The sequence below is a fragment of the Populus euphratica genome, unplaced genomic scaffold (assembly GCF_000495115.2).
Source record: "Populus euphratica unplaced genomic scaffold, PopEup_1.0 scaffold31.1, whole genome shotgun sequence".
Taxonomy (NCBI): domain Eukaryota; kingdom Viridiplantae; phylum Streptophyta; class Magnoliopsida; order Malpighiales; family Salicaceae; genus Populus; species Populus euphratica.
Genome location: NW_011499850.1, coordinates 1,963,278 through 1,980,101, shown reverse-complemented (window position 1 = coordinate 1,980,101; position 16,824 = coordinate 1,963,278). Strand labels below are relative to the sequence as shown.

The 16,824-nt window shown below is 30.2% G+C and overlaps 2 protein-coding genes across 3 annotated transcripts; both read right to left on the bottom strand.

The window, feature by feature from the left end:
• Positions 1-850: 850 nt before the first annotated feature.
• Positions 851-1,258, bottom strand: LOC105121316 (B3 domain-containing transcription factor VRN1-like). Its single transcript, XM_011019910.1, has one exon. It carries the CDS (start codon positions 1,256-1,258, stop codon positions 851-853), a length of 408 nt encoding a protein of 135 aa, XP_011018212.1.
• Positions 1,259-2,966: 1,708 nt separating this feature from the next.
• LOC105121064 (calmodulin-binding receptor-like cytoplasmic kinase 3) lies at positions 2,967-8,278 on the bottom strand. 2 transcript variants are annotated; one of them, XM_011019554.1, is made up of 8 exons: positions 7,359-8,278; positions 7,175-7,262; positions 6,781-7,029; positions 6,292-6,554; positions 6,045-6,210; positions 5,876-5,965; positions 4,706-5,004; positions 2,967-3,439 (listed from the first exon to the last, which is right to left on the bottom strand). In XM_011019554.1, exons 1-8 carry the CDS (start codon positions 7,437-7,439, stop codon positions 3,230-3,232), a joined length of 1,446 nt encoding a protein of 481 aa, XP_011017856.1. In that variant the 5' UTR covers positions 7,440-8,278; the 3' UTR covers positions 2,967-3,229. The 2 variants fall into 2 exon arrangements, with proteins under 2 accessions (XP_011017856.1, XP_011017855.1); XM_011019553.1 differs by having other exon boundaries at positions 7,175-8,278.
• Between the last annotated feature and the right edge of the window lie 8,546 nt (positions 8,279-16,824).

Below are 16,824 nucleotides of genomic sequence, written 5' to 3'. Positions count from 1 at the left end.
TAAATAGAAAAACCCCAGAGTAGAAATTAGCACTATCTTAACATTCTCAACTACAATTAAGATTCTGAAGGAGCTAAGCGTTTCCACAGAAACAGGAGATACCATTGCTAAAGGGTTTACAGAAATAAAATGCAGGATGAAAACATCTCCATCTTTTAGTGATAGCAGATGCAGACGGACCGACAGCGACAGACTATCTATGTGGTGGAGCATGCTGTGACCTATCTCCGACCTGAAGAGCAAAAATTGTTAGTTAATATAACTTCCTTTCTGAAGCTACAGAGATTTTTCTGTAAAAGATTCCGAGTCCAGTTAATTGAAACAAGGCACAATCAAAACACAGCCACGAAAATTCTTCTATATATATAACAGCTTAAGTGTGATGCATTCTGGTTCTATGTGAGGTGTTGGTGGACTCAAAGTTCAACATGGTAATTCATGATAACTGTCCAACATGTGTGAAAGAAACATAATATTTCATGAAACCCTTAGCTGTAAAATTGTCGTTGGATATAAAATCTAGTTTCATTATTTCCAGTTGAATATGATTCAACTGGTGCTTTTTTTTAAACCTGATATGAATAATTAAGCTACAGAAGCTTTAAGAGAATCATAACTAACATAGTTGATGATCAGAGACAACTTCCATATTCAAATCTTTTGGAAAATAGAAACAGCTAACTTGACCTCAGAAGGTCATGCTCCACCATCTTGATATTCAGTTCAATAAGATTAATGCAGTCAACAATGAACACAGACATATACTAAAAAAAAAATCCTTAAAACAGAACAAAAAATGTGAAATGATCTTATTTTTTGGTGTCATTTACCTACCTTTGGATTTCCTTGCTTAAGATTTTAGCTTTTTCCTGGATCTTCCGCTCTTTATGATCATACAGCTAGGTGAATCAGAAGCAGGCTTGGAAAATGAATAGGACAATTCTGATTTTTGTTTTGGCAGTTTAGCCAATAATTCAAGATAATCTTCATCTTCCATGTCTTCCTCATGGTGTCCAAATTGGTTACTGCTTACTGAATCAATACTACCAGCTGGGTAGTCCATTTCCTTGTACATGGATACAGAGAACCTGGAATTTCCCTTGTATTCAAAAACTAGCAAATCTCCTTTCTTAAGAGAGTAAAAATCTGCAAAATCTTGCCAGCCTTTCTGAAACCTAACCATACCATCAGCAGACTTCAACAACTCTATTGTCCATAATGTCCCATTTGGATCCTCAAGTGTTGCTCTCTTTGACATAACATTTCCAATTTTTCTCAGGAACTTTCTTGGAATTCACTGACAATGAACATAAATAAACGATAAAATATTTCATATTGAACTTCATTTTGTGCTTGTACAGGAAAAAACATCTCAAAGAATACTTACAGGCTTGTTTTCAGGAATGTCATCATGGATTCGCTTGATGAAAAGGTATTCTCCGGGTTCAAACAACGAGCCATCCCTCTCTCTCTCTCTCTCTCTGTGCTAAACCCCATGTTTTAACAGCTCCAAAATGCAAAGTGATCAGGGCTTATGGTAAGTGGACAGAAGTAGTTGAATAGCTGAGGTCTTTGGGGGGTTCAAAAGATGAAGAGCAAGCAATCCTCTTCATTTTGAAGAAAACAAGGCATTGTCTTTTAGTTCACAATACTTGGTCTTGAGTTGCAGGACAGTAGCAAGTGGACATGGGAGTCTTTCCTCTTTCTCGTTAAGTTTCTCCTCTTTCACGTGTCTAAGAACTACTGCAATAAGTAGAAAAACTGCATTTCTGCAGGTTTTGCATAAAAGTACAACCTGTTAGGAGTACGATGCAAGTTAAAGTTGACAATTTGGCATGCCAAGATAGTACGTTCAATATTTATTGGTGAACTACTAATGCCCTTTACTGTCTCCTTTAATTTCCTGTTTGTGGGTTGGTAGAGATCAGTCCTGCTGTTCCTTCAGCAGAAAAAGAAATTGTCTTGCAGAGGGACAATACTTTAATAACTAGCATGTCTATGTCTGTATGCATGTATGTGCTCAGGTCATATGTTTCAGTACATGAAACAGTAAGGGCCTTGTTCAAATGTTTATGATTCGTCTACAATTGTGTGTAACCTTGCAGCAAATGTACATCTCTTTGAGTTACTATTTCGTCATGGCTGGAAACCGAGTAAATAGCAGTACAATTGCACTGGGATTTTCATCAGAAATTGTTGATATAGTAGGGTAAAATAGAAAGTCTAAAACCATCCAATCATCTTGATATCATTCCCTTGTCGTAAATGCTTGTGTGGCAAGCCCAAATGTGAGCTTTGGTTTTGATTCTCCATTTTGTTTACATAATAAATGTCTAAGATCGGTAATTAGAAAATAGGGTTTTGAGAAGGTAGATTGACTAGGAATTGAGCGATAATGCCATACATTCATGCCTTTTGCTCTATCTTTGCAACTCTCTTCTTGTTACAGCCACAGTTGATTCCTCATTTTCATCATGCTTGTATTGTAACCAATCTCGCATTATAGAATACCTGGTTTTTGGAAAGCCTGCTGGTTTTTCTATGCTGTGGTTAATGGGCAGCCTTTGCCTTGTATCCTCGTTTTATATATCACGTTGGCTCTTTTTTCCCCATGTTTTTAGCCATGGTTGCTTTCACTCTTAATAGTCTAGTCTACTCTATGCATATAACTCGGTTCCCAATACACATACAAGGCATGATTTCCTACCAGAACATATACAGGGTCTGCAACCTTGCCAGGAATCCTCATGCCACTCTTTATCTAAAATCTTATAGGACAGTTCAGTGAATGATTTGGTGAAAAATGTCCTTTACAGCTTAATGGATAATGATCGATGCCCTTCCGAGGGATTTTGTTTTTCTACTTACAAGTAACAAAGCTTATTTACATATGAACCGAGGATGAATCAAGCATTGAGTTTCTTTTTAAATAAATCCTTCGTCTAGTGGTTGATAATAGGTAAGACTAACTCAACAATTACCTTCTCTCATGGTGACATTTTAGGACTGGACTTGGTTTATGTTTTGTCATAACAGGATCGCTCTCTAACTAGGTGAACAACACATTTTGAAATGCTTCCTTAAAATGACGAGCATCAGAGTGGAGATGGAAGTAACCTGTCTCAAAGTTAAAAACAATCAGTCTACAGGTAGGCTAAAAAAAGAAGTAAAAAAAGAACAGAAAGGAATTGTGAGACGGCTAGAAGACCACTCAAGTTTTGCGCTGCTGTTACCCTTTCTTTACACCTTTCAGGTAGTCTGCTCTTATTCCCCACAACTGCTCAACTACTACTTTCATGTCCGGTCGTTCGGTGCGAATGGGTGCTGCACAATGGATTGCTAAGGCAAACATTTTGGATAGTATCTCTGCATCCACCACTTCTTCCATAAGCGGGTCCGCCATGTCCACTACATTTCCTTCCTCGTACTTCCTAAAGACCTGCATAAATTACCACATGAGATGAATGATCTGGTAAGTTCACAGATGATATTGTACAGAATGGTAGCTGCATTCAGGTTTTGAGAAATTCAACTAGCGAATTACACCAACAAGAACAAAATATTCAATTTGAGGGCATTTGTTTTGCATAAAATACTTTACATGAAAATGTTTTCTTATGTTTTGTTTCTCATAAAATATTTTAACAAAACTAATCAACCTCAAATATTTTACAATACTTAGTTTATTTGTTAAAAAATATTCATGAAGTTTTATAAATTATTTTACAAATAACAATCCCCACCCCAACCCATATCATCACTACTATCACAACCACCACCACATCATAACCATAACACGTTATCATTATTTAACTATATTTGTAATTTTCACATCATTACTTATTAAACATCATAAAAAAATTTCACATGACATTTTATGGGAAAACATTTTCATGCAAGAGATTTTCCATCCGTAAAATATTCTACACAAAACAAACGCCCCCTAAGCAGCAGTAATGCTCTAAGAAAAAGAGACAACATGCTGTTTTGAAAAATATACAAAGGTTTTCAAGGAAATACTCTGATGTGGTTAGATATACTATGTCCACAGCTATAAAAAGGGGTCTATCTTAAGAAACTCCCAGGCAGCAAACTAGAACTCTCAGTTCTGCTAGAACGTAGTCTGGGAGTTTAACTGATCTTTTGCGTTGGTATTGCTTGTTAACTAGCTATCCAATATAAACAAGAAGCAATTCATCTTGCAGGCTCAACACTCAATGTTAGCATAACAACCTTGTGAGGAACAACTCATAAACTACAGTTTAGAAATCCCCAGTGACAAAATAAAATTAGACAACCACATTATGTTCATTGATCGGCACAAAGGAAGCCAAAACAATAGAGATTAGACAGGCAAAGAATGGGGTCCAGCGTAACTCTCAATGAGAGCTATTGCTGAAGTTGGGCAGGACAAGGTCTTCTTGAAGCCTGATTTAACACTTCTAGTTGCTTTTGAAAAGCATGTACCAGAGGCTGGACCTGACTAAAATTGGCTTCTAGCCACACAAAATTTTGACCATCTCATTGACAGTGGTGGAGGTCGCTCCTATCATCATCCATGCTCATTTACCAAAGGCTCTTTTCTATGAGGAACATGATTTTTATCCTGGGTGTGGTAATTGTACATGTTCTGTCCTGACACACTTAATAAGTGCAATAGTAACCATAAAATAAACATTATCAATTTACAAGATGTAAAGCTTACCCATCTAAGTGTCACCCGCTCATCAGCAGGTTTCTTCATCTCCACAGGGCGCCGTCCTGTCAGGATTTCCAGAAGTAAAATCCCAAATGAGTACACATCACTCTTGGGGGTAAGTTGATAGGTCCTCATATATTCTGGGTCTAGGTAACCCACTGTCCCTTTCACTTTGGTTGAGATATGAGTTTGATCAGAGTCTACTGGACCCATCCTAGCAAATCCAAAGTCTGCCACTTTGGCTCTCATGCTCTCTGTCAAAAGAATGTTGGATGACTTCACGTCTCGATGAATTATTTGCTTCTCTGTTGTGAGATAAGCAACATAAAAGAAATTAATTAGATAACTATTATAAAATGAAGAGTACATGCAAAGAAATATCCAGACCCAAAAGAGCTCTCTGTGAGATCACAGGGTAGCAATGGGTGATATCAAGCACCAACTTTGAGAATTTAGATATTTTCCAGAGTCTTCTTGAAACTATAGCTTTCCAATATATGGTTCAGAGATTTATTTCCTCGTAATGAGATGAAAATTGGTGAGAAATGCAATTGTAAAAAACAAAAACTAGGATCTTGGGATAGGTTTTGAATCAGAAGAGGTGAGTGACCAAGAGCGTGATAATGAGCGGCAGCATTTTGTTATGATAAACTTCTTTTGTTGGAAACTTAGATTGACAGTTAGGTAATTCCATCTTCATTACTTTCCATCAATATTCCAGAGGAAGGGAGAGAATAAAGGACACTGGTCGCCCATGATATTAGAATGGATGAGATGAGCTTCTGGTGCCTTCTCTGACCTGGACATCTTCTCAAATTGAGGAAACAAAAAAATAAGAGAATATACTGGGTTTTATGTGTCTGGTACCAGAGGTGGGAGTGTCTAGTTAAGGAAACAAAATGAATGAAGTTTTTTATGCTAAATACTTGCAAACAAATTCTAATCATCTAAAATTATTTGGAGGCTTATGAAGCTTTGAACATATAGCTTGTTCAATCTAATCAATTCTCCTAAAAATATTATTGCCACCAGTACGTGTCCAAAACCCTACCATATACAGTAATATATTTTAAGTGCTCTTCTTTGCTTTCTTGGAAGGTCATAATTCAAGTTGAATTGGCATTTCAATGCATGAAATTTCTCAGAAATAATGTAACGAACTGACAGATTTCTAACCTGCATATAGATGGAGATAAGTTAATCCATGAGCAACATCAATGGATATTTCAAGCCGCTGGTTGAAATCCAGGATTTTGCCATGCAGAACTGCAGGGAATTGCAGATCTATTAGAATAAAGGTTGTTGTTGGTTGGAACTTTACCTCTCTTATATTGCATATGCTTACCATCCAGATGTTCTCTGAGAGTACCATTGGGCACATACTCTGTAATAATAAGGCGTTCATCTTCATTACGAACATAACCAAGCAACTTCACCAGATTCCGATGATCAATTTTGGCCAGAAGTTCAACTTCACTGCTGAATTCAGTTTGTAAGTTCACAAAGTATTCCTGCATAATGTTTTCACATCAATCAACGGTAGGAAAATGTGAAACAATGGCGCAATCATCATGAAGGTTATTGCGGCTTACCTTCTTTGCTCGTTTTATGGCAACCAACTGACCGTTGTCTAGTTGGGCCTTGTAGACAATTCCAAAGCCTCCTTCGCCTATCTGAAGTGATGGAGAGAAATTACGTGTGGCTCTAGCAACCTGACTCAGATTGAGATGAACTGATCCTAATCTACTGAGTTTTGGAGATGGAGAGAATCTAGAAGGACTAGGTGGCACCCGATGTGGAGTGGACAACACTTTTTCAGAAGCAGGATTCACATTGAACGAGGGTGCTGAATCCACTGCAAGACCATAATTGATTGAATTGTCAATTAAATCATCGAGAAATGGTAAAGAAATCAGATGAATACAAAGTAGCAACATAGCAAAATTATTAATACAAAGTTGCTAATGAACTCCCTAATCATAAAACTGTATATATCTATTTGGTGAACTCACAAGTTATAACTTAAAGATGTCCTTAAACTTCAAATATTTGAGATACAGATAAGATCATTTTAGACTCACGTGAGTTTGGATCCTTTTCAAGAACGGTGGGCGTGGCTGGTTTCCTTTTCTTATATAGACACGGGCAGAGAAAACCACAACACATAACAACAACTCCTGCCACTGCTAACCCAGCTTTATAGGGAGTTGAAAGAGTTTCTGGATCATCCTTCTTCTCTTTTGGAGTATCCTGACTAAGATAATGACTAGTGGATTCTTCTCTACCCTCCTTTTGCAAAAGATTTCTTTGTCGCTTCAGAGGAAAGTCAGCTGCCAAAACAACAGTAAATGAGGAGCTTATGTTGATTGTTGGGAATTGAATATTGGCAAATTTAAACGAGGGACAAGCTTACAACAATGAACCACTGGACTTTTAAATCAGAAACCTAAACATGAATCTTAGATCAGCGCATACCTAAAGAAAGGTCCGGGTCCAATCCACTGGAGCTACTCCCAAGGTAGTTCTCAAAGATACAAGCATTTACATCGAGGAAATGGAAGGCCTTGCAAAATGATTCTTTGTCTTTGAGCTCCCCATTAATGTAAAACAATTCATAACCGTGAAAATTTGAATAGGCTATATGATCAGAACCACAAACCTTTGAATGTATAGAAAACCTTGAGGCCAGTATAATCGGAAATTGCACCAATAACAATAGAATCAATGCATTCATAGCCATCCTCAAAGAAAAATTGTTCTCCGTTTCAATCTTTGGGAATTCAAAAATGATGAAAACATGTCTTTATTCAGCAGAATACACAAAACTGCAGAAAATCAACTAATATAGCTCACGCTTTCATACCCAGAGCATCCAACACTAGTGAAAACAGAAACACAAAAGCAACTCGATGTTTAAAACCCACAAATCTCTATGTTCGCAAGTTCCAGCTACCCCAATTATTGACTATCACGATGAGACTCAGCTGAATTGCTCAAATCTCACCCCACCAAATCCACAGAAAGACAGCAGTCCAGATAAAAAAGTAACTGAAACTTCCAGTTCAAGAATTCGAACTGCACAAACAGGCAAGTTCAACTTCTCCCTGTTGCCACAAAATCCAAATATTGTCTCCAAGACCAAGTTCACCAAATTGAAAAAAAAAGAAAAAAAAATACTTTTCAACCCTTCCAAATTTGTTCTTGTTCTAAACAACAGACAAGTTCAATCCCTAGCAACAGCCACAAAATCCAATCAAAGTTCTTCACAAACTGATCACCAAACCAACAAATATTCAAGCCCCAGTTGCTACAACAGTTATAGATCAAAACCCCAGCTTCCCTAAATATGGCAAAAACCTCAAAGTGGAACCAAATTCTCTTGATTAACTGAATCAAACCCAGATGTAAAAACAGCCAAACTTCACAACCCAACGCTAGAAAAACAACATGCAAAAGTAGTTTAACTTGTTTCACTCCTGACCACCACGAAAAGTAACAACCACAACGAAGAGCAGAAACAGCGTTTAAAAAGAGAGAGATGGCTGTGTTAGCCGAGGAAAGTAATAAAAATCAAAGTCAAACTCATATATATATATATATAAAGCAATAGATTAACATCGGGAGTTTGATAGATATTTTTAAAAATATATTAAAATAATATTTTTTTATTTATTTTTAATATTAATATGTTAAAATAATTAAAAAATCAGAATTTTTTAAATGTCAATGTCAAACGATGCTTAACTGGCCAGCATTAGTTGTGGTTTTTTTTTTAAATTAATATGAGTATTTAAAATATCTTAATTAATTTTATGGTTTTAAAACTAACCATTATATAATTTACTGGCAATTCTAAAATGATTTAAACTCTTAATTATTAAAAAATAAACTTAAAATCTTATAAGGTAAGTTTCCTTTCAGGTTATCTTTGTTATAATTTCTTGTTTTGAACAAAAAAATAAAAATAAAAACAAATAGGATTTTTAGTTACAAGACTTAATTAGGGATTAATTTTTGTGGGTTCGTCAAGTTAATTTTCAGATTATAAATTAATATATATTTTATTTAAAAAATATAATTTTATTTTTAAAAAATAAAAAAATATATTATTTTAAAATAAAAAAAACCTAGTTTACAATAAAATACAACCCAAACTAAGCTATAAATTAACTCATCGGATTTATACATGGATTTTTCTTTTTTATAATGTCTTAGTCATTGCAAGAAAAAAGTGTCGGAGGTGGACGTTATTGACCGGTGGAAAACTCGCGGCATCTGCCCGGATTCCTCCTAAGGGGTGCCTGGTGCCATTATCTTGATTATCTAAAGACCTAAGTGTTGAAGATGGAGATTATTGACCGTTGGAAAGTTCGTGTGCTTTGCTAGGATTCCTCCCAGCATGAGCGTTCTGGGTTGATTGCTCACGTATCAGAGAGTTATCTTTGAATAGAATCGATTGTTATGATTTGTTCGGTGGATTCAATGTGGTCAAATATTTCAGATATTTTTTTTTAATTAACTTGGTCAAATATTTCAGATATTCATGGATAATTTATATCTCAGCATGAATTTTATCCAAGTTACGAATTTTATGTTTTAAACAAAAACAAAGAAACTATTTCCCGAAGGGAAAGTTACTGTGTTGTAGACACATTTTATCATTCATTGTAATGGTAAAACTGCAAGATTGCCTTTACAAAATAAAATCATTCAAATATATATTGGAGGCAATATTATATTTTTACCATGATATAATTATTTTTATCATAATTTTTAACACATCTAAATTACTACCTTAGCACTGGAATAAAAAATACTTAGGATTTTGTCTTGGGGGAATTTTGGTACTTTTATTTTATTCTGAATGCTCAATTACTTTGGTAACCTTCTAGGGGGAAAAAATATTATTCTCTTATAAGTTTTTTTTTTATTCATTATGCATTGGCATTGTTTTAATTTTTGAGGTTACTCATGCTGTTATTATAATTATCAAATATTAAATATTATTTTTAAAAAATTATATGAGCACTTATCAACATGTAAAGTCATTCTATCACTGAATGCCATCTTTCTAGATAATATTTAAAAGATTTCAACAGGTATAATGTTTTTTTCAAGATTTATAGTGGTTTATTATTGATAGTTTTTTTTTTCCTCTACAAGTTTTTTGCTCGCCACTTCATAATTTCAAAAAAAAAAACCTTTAATTTTTTATCCTTAACAATTTCCTCTTTGGCTTTTTTATTCCTATCAAATCCTGTCTTTTTTTTTTAGTTTTTTCTGTTAATATTTTATCAATGATTTTATTCTTTAAAATTAGATTAACTAGGAGTTAAGTTTTTTATTAAACTCAAATAAAAAATTTCATGAATTATAATTTTTAAAAATTAAATCAGTTCTTAAAGATTTGTTAAGGTTTTCTTAGATTTTCCTCCTTCTTTTGTAATTTATTTTTTTTAATAATTTTTTTCTTTATACTTGATGTTTTTATAATTTTACATTTGACCTATTTATTACCAAACCCCCCCTGTATTTATCATTCTTTTCGTTGTTATCTTCATTCTTATGTAATGTCTTTTTTAGTTTTTTTCTTTTTTTTCCTTTACACATTTTTTGTTTTGAAAAATTATCATGCAAAGGTAAAGGAAATGACATTTCATTATAACAATTGTAACATTGTTTTATATCTCTATTATATTAAAAATTAACTTGAAATCTTATATATTTTTATTTATATATATGATTTTTATTGTATTTTATTATATATAAGCATCAATTTTTTTATTTACAATTATATTTTTTATGTGATATCAAAAAAACGTGTTAATAATACCTACATATTAATTATTTTGCGTTAGAAAAAAAATATTCAACCTACAACTAGGCAAGTTAAGTGGATGTGTTAATATCTTTTTTTATATTTACTGGCACCTATTATTCTTGATTTATTTAATTAAATACATACACAAATTTTTTATTTATAATTGTGATTTTTTTAATAAAAGATGTATATTTGAAAAGCTTGTATATTTATAATTTTTTCTTAAAAAAAAAACTTATCTGACATTCAAAAAACTAGATGCATTTAATCTAAAATGATATACTTGTGAGATTTTGTTTTTCAATGTTATTTTATATTCAAATCCAAAATGATAAACCTAAAACAATTTCGTTTATGGCCATCTCAAAAACTGGCATTGATTAGTTAAGAACCCTAATGTTTTTCCTAAAGTTATATTAAAATTTTGCAAATTATTCATCAAAACTTTTATAAGTTTTCATTGCATCTATTTTTTTTTGGATAGTATGTGTTTCTATGGCCCCTGTTAAACATTATCTACACACATGCAAGAACATGTATAATCCACGCATCAGTCACATCATTATTTAATCATAGAGCATGCATAATCAACGCATCAGTCAAATCTTGGATTTCTAATGGGAGCATTGATTGATGGGGACAAATTTGGGACGTTTAAATTAATTCCTGCCCTTTCTTAATTAAAGATAGTAAAGTTATTCTCATATTAGCTTTTAAATATTGGGTATATGTTATGTGTTTTTGAAAAGTATTTTTTATTTAAAAATATATTAAAATATTGTTATATTTTTATTTTTAATTAATATCAATATATTAATATTATTGAAAAACAATAAAAAATATTAATTTTATAATTTTTCAAGTAAAACTCATTTAAAATTTAAAGTTACCGTCATTCCGAATACCTGGAAATTCAATATGCTTTCAAATTAATATATATAAACTTTTTTGGTGCCATCTTTCTTAGAATTCAGAATATAATGAGTGAACTTGTAATTAATGATAATAAAGTCCTTTTACATGATTTTCTATAAAATAAAATAAAATGTGCTAGGCAATATAATTTGTAAGATATTTATCGATAGTTAAATGATCCGCGAGTTGAAATCACTTATTCAAAATAATTTATTTTATTTGTAAAAGGAGGGGGTTCTAATTAGCATGAAAATTGACATGTAGCCGTCTGTTATTATCGATTAAAAAAAAGGTGCAAACATGAAAATTGACATGTAGCCGTCTGTTATTATCCACGTTCTAATTAGCATGAACGTGGATTTGAATATGTTAGTCAGGGATTCGTGTATTATATTTTGTGTATTTTTTATTGTGGTGAAATATATTTTATTTAAAAATATATTGGAATGATTTTTTTAATATTTTTTAATTTTTTAAAAATATATTGAAATGATTTTTTTAATATTTTTTTATTTTAAAAATTAATACATCACTATCATAAAAAAATCATTAATTTAATATCTTTTTAAATTATATGCACTTTTAAAATGCATCAAAATATAAAAACAAATAATGAGTTAAATAAAAACAATTAAATATTTTGTGTGATAGCATCCTAGACCAAGTGGATAGCAAAGATACCACTTGATTTGCACAAAATCATAAGAAGCACATGGCACAGAAACATGCAACATGCGATCGGTTTCTATTACTCATTTTCATCCATGGAAAGTGTGTTATTAAATCTATTTGGCTGATGAACTTGCTTAGTGAACTACCAAACTAGTCTTTGTTTTATATCGAGTTTTATATTAAATAAAATAAAAATTAATTTGATATATGATTAAGTGTATCAATCTATAACTTGGTTTATTCAATTAAAACATTATTTGATTTTTAAAAAAAAATCAAATTGATGTTGTTTAAATTTTTTTAAATAAAATCTTTAAATATCTTTAGTTTGGATCAATAAGAATTAACTCACTTAATTAATGACTAAAATCTTGAATATTATCATATATCAGGTTGAGTTTAATAATTTCAATAAGTTAAGGCCAAATTTATAAGTGAAAGTAAATCAAAAATATAATAAATTATAATTTATATAAGACTCACACCACATAACACGGTTAAAAATAACCTACATCAATTCTCAACTCAATGAGAAGATATACAAAAAATGTAGGAAAGGAATGTTGTCCAAAATTCTCAAATAAAATTAGATAAGTGAGAAAAAAATAGTTTATAAATATGAAACATGATAAAAATATGATACTTTACAACCATAACAAAAAAAACTAAAATGCTTTTGAGCAAATATATAAACTTGTATAAATGACTATAAACTTGTATAAATGACTGTATAACAATCTTACATAATCTAGTAATCTAATGTATAAGATTAAACAAAAATAAAAAAACCAATATGCTTTCAAGTAAATATACAAACTTGTATTATTTGTTTTTAAAATTAAAAAAAAGGGGAATTTTTTCAATAAATCTTACAAGATTTTAACACAACCATCTTCTTTAAGTGCATTTCTAGATAAAGTTAAATAAACCAAGAAAATAGAACTCAATTGTTGAAATTTAGAGAGGAAGTAAATATTCAGAACGAGAAGAAAAATGATAATAAATTAGGTGATGAATGTCAAAATAAGCATGTCGTCCAAATAAATGCATGCATTTTATTTAAAATAGAGTAAAAAAAAAAACTGTGCATGAAGTGCTCCGTTTTTATCTGTAATAAATGCATGCATTTTATTTGAAAAGATCGTTATAGCTTGTCTTGATTCTTCGACCATTCTCTTTTCATGCAAGTCTTGTGGACGAGTAGACGTGATTTTTTTTTTATTTTTTTTTTTGATTTATGTGGGGGTGTTCGGGCAGCTTACACGCACCACGACTAATTCCCACGATTCATTGAATACTCTGCAAACCCAGTAGACATGTAAGGCATCATGAACATGACAGGCGTGCACGCCAAGCATTGAATATTCTGTAAACCCAGTAGACATGTAAGGCACCATGAGGATGACAGATATGCACTTGAACTCAGGTGCAATGGAAGGAGACAAGTCTTTTCCACTACTAGATCAAGCACTGATTTGCAAAAAGTAATTATTTTAAGCAGTGAAGTGGAGACTGTGGGTTTGGTAGAAAAAGAAAATACGCACCATGACGACATCTTTAAGGAATGACTTCACACAAACTTCATCCGGATTTGAGAATTCAATAGTCAAGATCTAGTTAGCAGTATACTTGAAATTAAATGGATAATCAAGTTCATCTTATTAAAATCCAGTTAGATCAACTTTGAGGTATAAAATAAATCCAAAACAACATCTTTTCAATTATTTATTAAAATATAATAAAAAAATAGATTTATCAAATGACATTAAAATAATTAAATTTCTAGAATCAGCTTCACATTGCTGTTTCAATCAAAGTTCAGCAATGGTTTTTGAAGTTGCGGAGGTAGAGACCGGGTTTAAAATTGGCAGTAATTTATTAAAATGATTTAAAAATATAAAAAAAATTGAAGTAAAAAAAATTTATTTTTTAAATAAAGATATACAATGTTATAATTTTTATCTATATTTTTCATATAAAATATATTTATCAATTTCTATTATTTTAAACTCATGTGATAACATTATTTAAAAAAAAATCCATGTCATTGCTTGAGTTTTTATTTCAATTCATATAATGATTTGATAAAATTATAGACTTTTTTTATTCTTATCCATTAACAATAAATCTCTCAGGTTGTTTTACATATACTTCTTCATCAAAGTCATAATTTAAAAATACTATTTTTATATCAATTTGATAAACTACAAGATTGTTAATAATTATAATATTTATTAATATTTGTACAAAATTTATTCTAGACATGTGTGAACATATATTAAAACAATTTATATCTTTTCATTGTCTAAATTATTTTAATAACAAATTCAATTTTATATTTCTTAATAGTATTATCAACTTTCATTTTTATTTTCAAAACCAATACAGACTAATGGTTTACTTTCAAAAGGAACATCCATTGGTTTTCATGTATAATCATTCACAATGAATAACATATTGTCTCTTTCTAGTACAAAACTTTTAGATATGACATTCCAACAAGCATATTAGAAAATCTAGAGAAAATATTTTGAGTAATTTTGTTTTTTTTTTTTATTTTCAACTTAACTTCATCATCTTTCAATTAATGATGATTACTTAGCTACTTTCAATTATTCTCTCAAGTGAATGATTTTATTGTATTTTATTTTATAAAAATACATTTTCAAATAATGAAGAATTTCTTAATTTCATAATAGTATTAGAATTAATATTTTTTAATATTTGATTTATATACAAGAAATAAATATACACTATTATTATAAAAATATTTGATAAATATATAATCTACAATTTTAGGTTTTCCCGTCAATCATGTTTTCCAATTTCCCTTTTGTTTTACCAATTTTCTTCAATATATTTTGAAAATTGGTAATTTTTCCTTTCTTTTTTCCTACTATTTTTTCATTTTTTTTAATTTTGATATTTTTTCAATATTTTTCTCAGGTTTGATTTTTCCAATTTTAATTTCAGGCGGCTGCAATTGAAGATGATAATTATTCAACAGAAAAGTAATTAATTTTTTTAAAAAAGAAAAGATATATAAAGAGATTTTCTTATTTTAGTAAAGTCTGCGCCCTTCTTCTGTGTATCATGCCGTTCTTTTTAATACATTTCACTTGGAATCTGTTCTGAACAAAAAAATGAATTAGAATTTATATTTGAAAAATATTTTTTAAATATAAAAACAAATACAATCTAAAATATATTATTTTCTCAATACTTTTTTTTTTATCTAAATATTATATCATGAAATCTGTTATCAAGGTGATAACGTGAAAATAGACGCAGAAGATTTGGGGGTACATGTAAGACAAAGTGCTTGACAGCTGTCATGATTATTTTGACCGTAAGTATTGATTGCTTCATAATTCATAAATGACCTGTCATCTGTCACTTTTGTTTTGTGTGGGGTACGTTAACTTTGCTCATAAAGTTTTTTAAATTAATACGAGTGTTTGTATCAATTTACATATATTATAACTAATTTATAATTAGATTTCCTAAAAAAAAAAAAGAACTCGTAATGCAGGCTTCATAATTCATAAATGACCTGTCATCTGTCCCTTTTGTTTTCTGTGGGGTACGTTAACTTTGCCCATAATTGGACTCCCTGCAAAGAGAGAAAGAACTCATAATCGTAGGCCGACGGGAAAAGGGATATTTTTATTTATTTATATTAATATTAAAATAATATTTCTTTATTTCTTTAATTTTTTTTAATATTTATATATCAAAAAAATAAAAAAATTAATTTTTTGACTTACCTTTATTTTTTTCTTCGAAAGAGGATCTTGTTTGTTTTTATATTTTAAAAATATTAATAAAAAATTATATTTATTTTAAAAAATATTAATTTAATAATTTTTAATAATTTTTATATGTTGATATAGAAAATAAAAAATTATTTAAATATAATTTAAAATAAATGTAATTTTTAAAAATATTATATAGCATAGTATAAAACACACATAAAGTTAAACATGAAGTAGTTTTCCCATGTAATGAAGTATTTTTGATCGCGAACAAGTTTAATCAGATGTCTGATAGAATTTGCTAAATTTGTGTATGCCTCCGAGGAGCAATTTTTGGTCAATTCCGATTATTTTTTTTATTATTATGAAGAAAAAACTGGTCCGTTGGACTATTTTTTTTTTTTAGATTAAGATGAGTATCTAATTTATATATATATTAATTAATTTTATAAATTTTAAAATTAATAATTTCAGTAGTTCTAAAATTTATAAAATTTAAATTAATAATATTTAAAAAATAAATTTAAAATTTAATCAGTTAAATTCCATTACTATTACCTAACATTTTATCCATAAACAAAAATTCTTTACCGGATTATAATATTTTTCTAATAACAGTTGACAAAAGCAAGTCCACAAAGCACAATGGAATTTACTTATTTAAATGATTCATTTTTTTTATATCATTCTCGTACATTAAAAATATTCTTAATTCTATGTTAAGGTTTAGGCTGAAGAAATAAAAAAAAGAAATTAATCTTCCTTATCATTATATAATTTTATGTTTGATCATACAGGATTCAGTGCTCTATACGTACACCAACCCCATCAATTGCAATGAATAATCAATGAATGAATTTTGACTGATTTTGGGTTTCTAAAATCATTTAAAAATTCCTCGATGGTGATTGATGAACCGAACTTGGAAAGTTATATTAAATTAATCACGAATGAAGCTATCA